This window comes from Benincasa hispida, chromosome 1, assembly GCF_027475165.1.
Source record: "Benincasa hispida cultivar pf3 chromosome 1, pf3_genome.v1.1, whole genome shotgun sequence".
Taxonomy (NCBI): Eukaryota; Viridiplantae; Streptophyta; class Magnoliopsida; order Cucurbitales; family Cucurbitaceae; genus Benincasa; species Benincasa hispida.
Genome location: NC_143478.1, coordinates 11,001,236 through 11,013,034, shown reverse-complemented (window position 1 = coordinate 11,013,034; position 11,799 = coordinate 11,001,236). Strand labels below are relative to the sequence as shown.

Genomic DNA, 11,799 nt, shown 5'->3' with positions numbered 1-11,799 from the left:
ACTTCGATCTTGCATGGAATTTGAATCTTTGACCTCTCGGTCAAGAGTACATTCGTTTATGTCAATTTAGATATGTTCATGTTTGAATATGTATTAGTTTCCTATATTTTACATTGATGTAGTTTTGTAAAGATTAAACTATACATTCTATAAATTGGCTTTTCCATAAAAAATATAGGGACCAAATTAAAACATTTTGATCATTTCAAAGTAAAAAAACCGAAATTTAACCATCTTCAAATTACATAACAAATAACAATATTTTTCACCTATATGTTAAAATTTTCAATATTCAAAATCGTACCATTTATGCATCGTATTGAAAGTTGAGACTAAAATAAATTTTACGTGCTCAAAAGTGAAATTTAAACTTTATATGAGATATTGTAATTTTATTTTGTTTTATATTTTGGTATTGCAATAAAATTAAAACTAAATTTATTGAAGATGCAAACACTCATCAATTAAAAGAGAGAAAATATTTCTCAAAAAAAAAAATGATAAAAAAATTTCTATGTGGTAAGTCCAACCTTTAACCTTTGAAAAACAATAAAGAACCACCCTTAATCTAGGCCCTGCTTGTCCGAGGAATAAAAATATTTTGTATGATATAAGTAAATAAATAAATAAGAGTATATCTCCATGATATAAAATTTTTCTATTAAAAGTAGAGTAATAAATTACAAATTTAGTCGAAGAACTTTCATATTTATATCTTTTGAGAAAGGTGTCTAATAGATTAACTTTCACTTGTGTACAATAATTCCTAAACTTTTTTTTATAGATGTTAAATAAATCTTCAATCTAGAATCTTGTGTCCAATAGATCTCTAAATTTTTAATTTTGTGTCTAATAGATCTTTGACATATTTGATATATATATATATATATATATATACTTTTTAAATTTATGAATCTACTATAAACAGATTTGAAAGTTTAAGGTCCATTCAACATAAATTAATAGATGAATGAATTTTAATTTTTTTTTTAATGTTGTATATCAATTAGTTATGAAATTAAAAAAAAAAATAAAAAAAATCAAAGATAAAAATTTAGAGATTTACTCACGAGCTTGCATTTATAATTAAACCAAACAAACAGGAAAATTGCTCAAATTAACCCAAAATCCAAAAATTTTCATGTAATTGACCTCTTTTTTCGAAAACATGTTTTTTTGGGGGAAAATTGCTCAAATTCACCTAAAACCCCAAACTTTCATGAATTGACCTCTTTTTCAATAACATGTTTTTTTTTACCTTTTGAATATGTGAAATATGCACTCTGCCCTTATTTTTAAATAAATCACTTCTCCCTCAGTTTTTTGAGTTTTTCTATCCAGGTTTCTTCTTATATTACCCAAATATCGCATATCAGAAATGATCTAAGTTTACTTTGTGAAGGCATTTAAAAGTAAAGATGATTTAATATTTTGCTCAATTTATAAGCATGGTTGAAAAGAACACCGAAAAACGTATGAAAACGAGTGGTCATTTAGTTAAAACGAAATTGTATCAACGAAGATAGGACCACAATAAAATTATCGTTTGCGCAAAAAAGGTGTGTGATCGTTGACATCATATGCGTAGTTATTGACCTCATGTGCGTGATTACTGACCTCTTGCTTTGCAATTTTGTTTTGGTCATATCTTCTTTGATAAAACTTCGTTTTAACTAAATAAACATTTGTTTTCATATATTTTTCATATCCTTTTTAACAATGCTTATAAAAATGGCAATTTTTGAAAGAATATTGAATGTAAATAGTCTTACAACGTTTAAATCTATATAAATTTTATTTTTGGAGTATTAAAGTCAAAGATAGCTTAGGGCTTGTTTAGTAGACAATTTAGATTTTGTTTTATGGTTTCAGATTGATTGAGTTCAATAAATATGCATTTGATTGACAATTTGGATTCTGTTTTCGAAAATTGTTTCTGAATTCTATGATTCAAAAAGTGCAAATTATGAAAACAATCTTTTTATGTTTTCAATGTGTCCAAATATTTTAAAATACACAATTACATTTGAAATGATAAAAATAATAACAAATGTACTATTTCATGTTGTACACTCAATTGTTTTTGTTAAATTTAATATATATATATATATATATATGATATTACATTAAAAAAATTTAACATAAAAAATTGTAGGAATTAATTGGTAATAGTTTATATTCAACATAGTATTTAATGAGTAACTAAATATATTTTCAAACACATTTTGAAAAAAAAAAATTAAATTAGATTTTTATTTCAGAATATACTACCAAACACATATTTGAAAACATAAAATACAAATTTGTTTTCTTTGCACCTCTTGCTTTCAAAATTATGTTTTCAGATTGCCTACCAGACCCTTAAATTTTTGTTTAGTTTACAAACATGGTTGGAAAGAATACTAAAAAATCGTATAAAAAGAAGTGGTCATTTAGTTAATACGAAGTTGCATCGATTAAAATATGACTAAAATAAAATTGCAAAGCGAGAACTTAGCAATTTCCACACTTGAAGTCAAGGATTACACATATGATGTCAGCCATCGTGCACCTTATCTTTATGAACAATAATCTTATTTTGGTCATATCTTCATCAATATAATTCCATTTTAGCTAAATGAACACTCGTTTTCTTACCTATTTTTTGTATTTTTTCGAACCACCCTTATAAATTAAACAAAATGCTAAAATATCTTTACTTTTAAATGGCTTCACAAAGTTTAAACTTAACATTTGTTGTATGTGATGTTTGGGTAATATAAAAATAAACAAGGATAGGAGAACTCCAAAAACGGAGCGAGAACGATTCATTTAAAACTGAGGGCAAAGTAGACATTTCACATCTTCTAAAGGTAATTAAAAAAAAAAAAAATCATGCTTTCAAAAATGAGGTCAATCATTCGAAAGTTTTTGGATTTTGGGTTAGTTTGGGCAATTTTCCAAACAAACAAGCTGCGCTCACAGAAAAACTATGTTCTAAGAATTTAAATCAATTTGTTTTTTGGTTTCAAAAGGGAAAATGGAGGCTGACTTTTTTTTTGTTTGTTTATAGTATTTAGGAAGAAACGTAGAAGTGGAGTGGCTAATTCAGTTGGGTCCTTTCCAGAATTTGGAGCCAAGAAGGTTTATTCCATTATATATAAAGCCTGAACCAGCCCTTAACTGCCCAGAAGTCGCACATTCAATTGGATTTGCATCTCAAACTAGAAAAAGCTGATTCCATATTCCAATGCTTCAAATGGAAGCAGTTCACCTATAAGTATAACTTCACAGTTCACAGTGTAGATCCTAATTTTCTAGAGTCCAAGATGAACTCAAATTTCAAGGAGAGAGATGTTTATATGAAACAATTAGAAGGGCTTAAGATATTGGTGTTTGTGAGTCTATGACACATATTATATCATAAAAGGCAATAAAAATCTAACCCCAGATAGCTACGTCAATTGCTGATGCTAATTTCAAACTTTGATAAAATCCTACGCTTTGTTTCTTGTCTACAATCACTTGCCAAATCAAATCCTTTAGCCCCTCTACAGCCATCATTCTCTCTTTTTCTCTGTTTTTTTCCCTCATTCTTTTCTCTTCAGCGATTTCTAGTTCTTCTGAAGAGCTTATTGGGTAATTTTGTAATGGATCAAACATGGAGATCTGCAAGGGGTGGAGAAGAAGGTGGTGGATTCGCAATGGAGTCAGCAATGAAAGAAGAAGAGAGAGATGAGAAGATGAAAGGGAATATGAAGAGTTGTAAGATAGCAATTTGGGTGATTTCAATGGCAGTGGCATGCCTGATGGGAGGGCTTGTTTTTGGTTGGTGGGTATTTCAGTTTCATCCAACAAATAGACAACTGTGGATGGTACCTTTTGGTCTTGTTTTGATGATTGCACCAATATTTGTTTTGATGTCTTTTCTCATCTCTGCTTTCTGCACTTCCATGGATCACAATACTACTAGTGCAGCTCCATCCTCAGACCATGTCATCCAACAATCTGTTCAAATTGGATGATCATCTACATATAATGTTACTCTGCCATCACACCAATTCTTCCTTCTCTACTTCTTTTTCAAGTTTTTTAGGTTACAAGACTGTAAATGTTTCCCCCTGCAAAAGAGATAAATATAAGATAAATTTGGCTGAGGACTAATCAGCAATGTATCATAGTTATTTATCACGACTATGTGATTGAAGGTTTAAAGAAACCTTAAACTTTGGTTCAAATTTGACGCGTGTAGTTGGTTGTAATCATGCTTAGCGTTAATAAACTGAAACCTATTGATATTTCATTAGCCCACATAATAAGAAGGTTGCTTTCCAATAAAACAAAATGATTACAGAAGCATGTTTGCGTGTGGAATAGAATCTTTAAAGAACGGCAAATTTTTTTGCTCAAATTTTATTCTAGTAGTAAAATACGATTGATTATAATCATATTTAAACTGCTGAGTTAGCTTCCTAATATTATAATGTTACCTACCTAACCCAGTTGTGTCCTTCAAAAAACTATTGTGTTACCATCACTTGTTTTATTTTGTCCAATAAAGAAGCTGTCATGAGTTCTTCTCTCCCATGCCTGCATACAGAAAGAAACAGTCTTGTTTTGATGTGTTTTGGGTTTTGCTTGTTCAAAGTTTTAATTGGGTTCCTAAAGATTCTCAAAAGAAGGAGTTTTTGGAATAGTAGGGCTGTTTCCTTTTCTAAACATGAGTAAAAAAACAAAGTAGTTTTCAACTTATTTATGAAGCCAAGGTTGGGTGAGTTGGAATGAATGCGTTTATGATGCAGATGCATTTCACAGAGTTGACTAATCTAGTTTCATAAATAATTTAAAACTGCCTGTTATTACTATTTTCTTCAACAAATAATAATATATATATATTTTTAAAAAGGTTCTACTTTTCAAAAACAAATCCCCCTAAAAAAGGGCAACTAGAAAGTTAGATTATAACTTTAGTTACTCATATAGTGATATGTATTTCTCTTTGCATTTATGAGTAGACTTTAAAAATTAAAGTAACCTTGAATACATTCAGATATATGAATGAAGGGTAATTAAAGCTATGAATAGAAACTGGGGTTGGGTTGCATGAGAGGAGAGAAGAGGAAAGGAGAGAAGAAACAATAATGAAGAAAGGGGGGCAGCAGCCAGATGGGTGCAGTGGCACATAATGCCATCAAAGGCAATAAATCAATCAAACTCTACCCCAGATACAAGCTACGCCAATTACTGATGCCTGCCAACAAATGCCAATCCTTTTTTTGTTTATATTTTTAATCCTTTAATTGACAAAACCAACTTGGATAAGCCACGCGTGACGTTATACTCAATGTGATTCCCTTATTTTACAACCAAAATCTCCCCCTCCCAATCTCTCTCTCTCTCTCTCTCTGTCTCTCTAGTATGTTCAATCACAGCATGGGTTTTTTCAATTAAAGCTAGCAGAGCTAATTGGGTTTTCTTCCAATAGATCATTTGTGAGGTTTTCTTCTTCCTATTCTTTGTTGCACTCGAGAGAAATGCTTGTAGGAACAGAAATTGAAGATGTGATGAAGGGGGAAGGAGAGCAGAAGAAACAGAAGAACAGAAAGCTGAAGGCTGTGTGGGGATGTGTGGTCTTAGTTTTGGTGAGTGTGTCAGGGGCGTTTTTAATGGGATGGTGGGCGGTTCGGTTCCATAGATCACAGAAACAACAGTGGATGGTACCTTTTAGCCTTGTTTTGATGATTGCTCCCATCTTCGTTTTGATCTCTGTTTCCATCTCCAGTTTCTGCAATTCCATGGACAGAATTTCTTCTTTAGTTTCATCCTTGGATCATGATCGACCACCTGAAATTAGATGATGATCAAGATTTACATTTTTTTTTTCTTTTTGGGGGAAAATGGGGACATTGGGGGCTCCACCTCTACCAATTTCTAGGAGGCTTGTCTCCTCTAAGGCCAGTTCTAGTGGATTTCAAAGGGACCCGCCTGCCCTAGTTGTCATCATTTGACCAAGATTTACATGTTACTACTATATAATGAGAAGTTTCTTCTTCTTCTTTTTATTTATTTATCATTATTATATATTATAGTGTGTTTAAATAAGGTCTTCGAACTCCGGATAGGAATTTTAAAGCAAGAATAATTTGCCATCCACTATATACAACTTTTTTATTCAGTTGCTTGCTAACTTTATATCTTTTTTTTTTTTTTTTTTTTTTTTAGCTGACGAATTATTATCTCCCAAAAGAGGACATCGGTATAAAACATAATTGGTTCATAAAATAACTCACTAACTTTGATTTCCCCAAAACACGATATTGTATGTGCAATTACGAGAAAAATAAAAAATAAAAAAGATCTCGCAAGAAAGATTATTAAAGGCTCATATATGCGAAAAACTAGTGCATCTTTGGAAATAACTCTTCAGCTCGGTACAAAACGACTATAAACAAGAATAGCACAACTTCTGGGAACTATAGCTGTTCACTACATCTTCTCTGAAAAAAATGAGAAATTTACAAATAGAAACGCCCAAAGAGGGCCATACATAGAATAAGCTTTCATGCGTGATTGTTTACATAAAAGAAAATAAAGATACTAGGACAATATATTACACTGACTGAAGTACCGGGAAAGAAGTGTCAAGACTCCATATCAGAACGAATAGGGAATTCCAAGCCTCGAAGTGCAGGAATTTTCTCCAAATCCTCCTTCGAAAACAATGGGAAAAGCCACAGTGCTGCCTTCGTCCCAAATACCTTAAGAAGGAAAGAACACGAGACACGACATCATTATAAGATCTAAACTCGACTAGCTTCTGTCATTGTGTAACAGACATTGGGAGATAAATTTCCATGGGAGTGCAACAAATGTATTGAGAGGCATGGAGTTCAAATATAATCCCTGAAGAACATCATAATCTTTTTTTATTTCCCCTTCTTCACGGGATAATATTAGGAAAAAATACCTTTTTAGTATTTGAGTTTTAAAAAATAGGTACATTTAGTCATTCATGTTTTAAATTGGCCAATTTAGTCATTGAATTTTTAAGAATATATTTAAAAGGTCTCTCTAATTAAAAAAATCATTAAATTTGAACAAAGGTTGACAATATGCTTAAGTGGCAAAATGAGTTAGAAAGAAAATACTATTTTTTAAATTTTCTCTCATCTCTCTCCTTTCACTCTCTCCCCTCCCTTCGTCCTCCTTTCCCCTCACATTCTTTTCTCTTCTTTTTCTCTCTCCACTCTCTCCATGGCTAAACTTCCACAAAAAAAATTTGAAGAAAAAAAAAAAAAAACATTTCATTCTCTTCTCTCTTCTCCCTCACCCTCACCGGGTTTAAACTTACACAAGAATTGAAAAAAAAGAAACAAATTGAAAATCTTTCTTCTCTCATATTCTCTCCCCTCTCTCTCCATGGCTATGGCAACTTTGAAATGTGCTTCTAATGGACAAAAACTATTGACCAAAATGAAAACTTATTTGTTCTTTTTTTTTTTTTTTTTTTTTTTTTTTTTTTTGAGCTTTTGTTGAAGTTTAGTAATGGTGTGGGAGGAGAGAATACGAGAGAGAAGCACGAAAACTTATTTGTTCTTTTTTTTTTTTTTTTTTTTTTTTTTTTTTTTTTTTTTTTTGAGTTTTTGTTGAAGGTTAGTAATGGTGTGGGAGAAGAGAGAATATGAGAGAGGAGGGAAGGAAATATTTTCAATTTTTTTTTCTTCAGTTTTTTTTGGAAGTTTAGCCGTGGAGTCAGAGGAGAGAGAAAATGAGAGGAGAATGTGAGAGAGAGAAAGAGGGAGGACGAATAGGGTAGAGAGAGAAAGAAGAGAGATGAGAGAGAAGTAAAAATTAGTTTTTTTTTTCCAGTATCTTGCCACTTAAGCATATATTCAACTTTTGTTCAAATTTAATGATTTTTTTTATTGGAAAGATCTGTTAAACCTATTCTTGAAAACTCAGGGACTAGATTTAATTGACTGATTTAAAACACGAGGGACTAAACGCACCTAATCTTCAGAACTCCAGGAACAAAAAGGTATTTTTCCCATAATACTAGTATTTAACATTAGGAATTCCCAATATCCAATAGTACGCTGTTTTCTCTTTCAATCACAAACTGCAGCATCCTGAATCCTGATTCAACCAAGAGCGCAAACAATGTTTTCCCCATATTCAAAATAATAATAATAAAAAATAAGAATTATGTTTCCCCAGATAATATGAAAGTGTAGCAAACAACTGCAAATAAAATTATTTTCACAAGAGATGCATAAGATGATTCCACACAGAAAATGATTCATAATCCTACAGATGTGAGGATTATCATAATATATTAATGAGTCTGAGAGGGAACATTTCAAGATGACATATACAAACACGTATTACCTGCTCAAAGTTTTTCTTCTTGCCTAGGTCATACTTCCATTGAACTGCTCTTCTCTTCTCGTGAACCTGAAAATGTAATAGTGAATGAGCACCTTTGATAGTAAAAATGGAAAGACTAGCCTAAATAAGGCATGCAGGTCTCAATAATTAATGACTGAATTAGGATCATGGTTTACTTAAATTTGAGGCTACAATGGTCAAATTGCACATTTGAAAGAATGTTTTAAAAGAATGAGTTTTATCTTATTTGTGAATCGTGACCAATAATCCAGCTATTTGATTTCCACCAAGTAACAGACACCTTGCACTTGTGGGAAAAAACTAACAGATTAATAAATGATAGAGGAACAAGTGGGGTTAAGGTAACAATCACCAACCCGAGCCTGGTGGAAAGAAAATTGATAATCCAATCTGAAGCAGAACAATTAAAGAGATAAAAGAAAAGAGCAAGTGACTACTTCAATTTCATTACCTCAATTGATGTTGTGTTGCTCAACAGGAGAGATGCATGCATAACTACGAAACAAAGAAGACTGAGTGCAAAGGCTAAATTAAGAACTGCATCAAAGTACAGACATAAAAATATTGGAAAATCAAAGGGTTAAGTTCAATTTTTTAGAAATGTAAACTATAAACCAGTTGAGCTTCTTACCAAAAGCTAAAAAAAGGATAACAAGATTGGCAGGAGAACCAGAGTGACTCTTAGCTTCATCAAAAAATTTGATAAAACTAGGCAGCAAAACAAGCGTATCCATTGTTGTCTCCAAGAATGTGTAGAGCTTGGGGGGAAGCAAGGGGCAAGTAGGTTAACAAAGAGATTTCACTCAGCTATACATGCATATATACACATACATACATGTAATTATAATTTTCTATACTTCCTCTTGAAGCCGAGTTTTATATTATAAACATGAAAGAAATATATTTTACTTAACATGATAGGATGAAATGATTTTGAACCTCAGTTATTTTAGACTTCTTGAAAAGTAATCACAAAATGGTAAATGAATTAATTTCACCAACTTGTTTCCTTTAAAGATTATATTGATCTTCTTCAGGCAAGCTTATGAAACAATAAATAACCAAATTAACCATCTCTAAGGAGTTAAATGTGACATCAATATACAATCTATCATACTGCCAAATGCAACTAATCTATATTTTTTGCATGTTCCAACAACACCATGCCCTTATCATACAAGTTCAGTAGAACGTAAGAGAGACCAATAACTCTAATTCCATATTTCCATGGATCTTCCATACTACAGAAAAGAGGAAGAAAAAAGCCGACAACATTTCTCACGAAGATGGGAAACTATCTTGCTAACAGCTAGGAGGTGAATTGGGTTGAGAGTTTACCAAGAAAAGAAGAAAGAATTTGTAGTTGCGTGCTCCAACACAATTCACCACCCAGATACAATGATGATCCATCTTAAGAACACATCTTTGACCTACAGATCATTATAGCATTCAAGTACCTTAGATCATTTCAGAGTACAAGTTGTATAATAACTGAAAAAGTAAATATTAAGCGTAAAGTAGCATCCAGAAATAAATCGAGATTAATAAATAGGACAGAGTAATACAAATCAAACGACTGATCACTCATTAGGTGCAACATAATTCAACCTTGCTGCATGGCTGGGGTGGTGCGATGTGAACAAATAAAGAGATGCAGGGATAGTGTTGAAGTTAAGTAGCTTACAAACAGAGCAATGATGACAACGTGGCGGTTTTCCATTTTGGCATTGACGACAATAGGCTGTAGGTCTTCTCCCGGCACCATCTGAAGAGGAATAAGTGGCATCCCCCGTTGCTCCATGTTCCGGCAATGACGAACTACCAACCTCCATATTGTCTGCTTCATTTGCCAATATCCAATTTGCTGGTACAGAACCAGGATCTTCAAGGAGTACCATAAAGTAGCTCCACGACAAGAGTAAAAGCTGCAAAACAAGATGCAGTCTTCTCACAATTTATCTCAATGTCAAAGTTTCCCAATGTCATCGCTCATTACTTTTCCCCCCATCAGAAGAAGCTAATCGTGCATCTAACTAAAAAAATGTATGATCCCATTTGTAGAGCCGCCTACAGATGTGAAAACAAACTCCAGCATATTGAAAGTGACTCAACATTTTCGCAGACGAAACTAAAACCAAATTACTTGGAACTCTAGAACCGAAAATTTAATCGATGCACAACTAAGTTGAACAAACGTGTACAGTTCAATTACTCCAAATGAAAATGGAAATTCAAGTTCAATAACCCAAAAATTCAAAACGTATAGAATCAGTACCAGAACATGAAACAAAATGATGATGGAGAAGGCGAGGAAGGAGTGGAAGCCGCCCATGAGTAATTTGGGGCCCCAAGTGAGGACTACAACCGCATCGTAGGAAACTGCAACGATGGCGAAAACCAAGAGGATCATGAAGTAGCCAAGGAATTTGAGGCCGGAACAGAGCTTGAAAGGGTTGATAACTTCCATTGTTTGATTGAATTGCCGACCAAGACGAATAATCGGAAGAATTGGAGCAGATCTTCTGCTTCTTGGCGCGAAAAGTCGCTTCCAGATATCGGACGCCAGATTTAACTTCGTCCCTTGATTAGCAATAACGTAGAACTTTCTCTGAAGGAATTAGAGAAGAAATGAAGTTCCGGCGAGATTTGCAGAGTTCCCACCAGCGGGAAGAGATTGAGGCCATCTTTAAGTTTAGCGTGAAGCTGAAGAAGCTGATGAAATTAAATTTCATACCATTTTTTCTTAACCCTAAAATTTGAAAATTCTCTATTACGATAATTTGTTCTTTTAACACTGTTCGTTTGATCTCAAGCAATCCGTACTAATTTGAATTTTGAATTTTGTTTCAAGTTCTCTTTTATTATTATTATTATTTCAAGAATATAATGATTCCAACCTACGGTCTCTAAGAAAATAATTTTGTTTTTCAAGAAAGGTAATTTGGAAATGAGAAATTTTCATCAAAACTTTTTCCAGTTTCTTTTATTTTTTCTTTCCCTTTTCTTTGAAAGATTATGATTCAAACCCACATATCTTTTCATAAGTAAGGGTAAATATATCATTTTAATAAATATTACCAATAACTTCCATTTTTTCTAAAATTTATTTGAAAAATTAAATCAAACATACCCTAATTTTAGGGGCAATTGCATGACTATCAAAAAGATAATAGTGAAATTAGGCGATTACATCCATGGTCTACAAATATGGATTATGTAAGAAATGGTAAAATAATAAGCCCACCCAATTGAAATATCGGACGACCAAAATACTCCCACAGTTGAAATGTGTGATTGCATTTGATTGCCAATGATATCAATTACTATCGGATTGTTGTCTTAACTACCTAATTGCTATTTCATACGGACTGTTATTTGATTATTATCTTATACTGATTGCTAATGATATTG

The 11,799-nt window shown here is 32.4% G+C and overlaps 1 protein-coding gene and 1 long non-coding RNA gene across 5 annotated transcripts; both read right to left on the bottom strand.

Annotated features, from left to right (window-relative positions):
* Positions 1-3,198: 3,198 nt before the first annotated feature.
* On the bottom strand, positions 3,199-5,838 carry LOC150038236 (uncharacterized). Its single transcript, XR_016525461.1, has 3 exons — positions 5,701-5,838; positions 4,474-4,569; positions 3,199-4,100 (listed from the first exon to the last, which is right to left on the bottom strand). It is a non-coding gene; the product is annotated as an uncharacterized LOC150038236 (long non-coding RNA).
* A 530-nt stretch (positions 5,839-6,368) lies between these two features.
* Positions 6,369-11,336, bottom strand: LOC120070316 (DHHC-type zinc finger family protein). Of its 4 annotated transcripts, none has more exons than XM_039022237.2 (7): positions 10,664-11,336; positions 10,073-10,313; positions 9,727-9,818; positions 9,020-9,146; positions 8,840-8,925; positions 8,368-8,433; positions 6,369-6,737 (listed from the first exon to the last, which is right to left on the bottom strand). In XM_039022237.2, exons 1-7 carry the CDS (start codon positions 10,853-10,855, stop codon positions 6,621-6,623), a joined length of 921 nt encoding a protein of 306 aa, XP_038878165.1. In that variant the 5' UTR covers positions 10,856-11,336; the 3' UTR covers positions 6,369-6,620. The 4 variants fall into 4 exon arrangements, with proteins under 4 accessions (XP_038878165.1, XP_038878168.1, XP_090164725.1 ...); XM_039022240.2 differs by having other exon boundaries at positions 8,840-8,883; positions 10,664-11,188; XM_090308599.1 differs by lacking the exon at positions 6,369-6,737 and adding an exon at positions 7,963-8,115 and having other exon boundaries at positions 10,664-11,146.
* Positions 11,337-11,799: the final 463 nt, after the last annotated feature.

What these genes read in the sequence shown, in the direction of transcription:
- LOC120070316 (XM_039022237.2), bottom strand. Translation starts at nt 10,855, where the DNA reads ATGGAAGTTATCAACCCTTTCAAGCTCTGTTCCGGCCTCAAATTCCTT. An exon ending in TCATTTTGTTTCATGTTCTG is followed by an intron (nt 10,314 to 10,663) that starts GTACTGATTCTA and finishes CTTGTTTTGCAG; the next exon opens with CTTTTACTCTTGTCGTGGAG. An exon ending in TATCCTTTTTTTAGCTTTTG is followed by an intron (nt 8,926 to 9,019) that starts GTAAGAAGCTCA and finishes ACTTTGATGCAG; the next exon opens with TTCTTAATTTAGCCTTTGCA.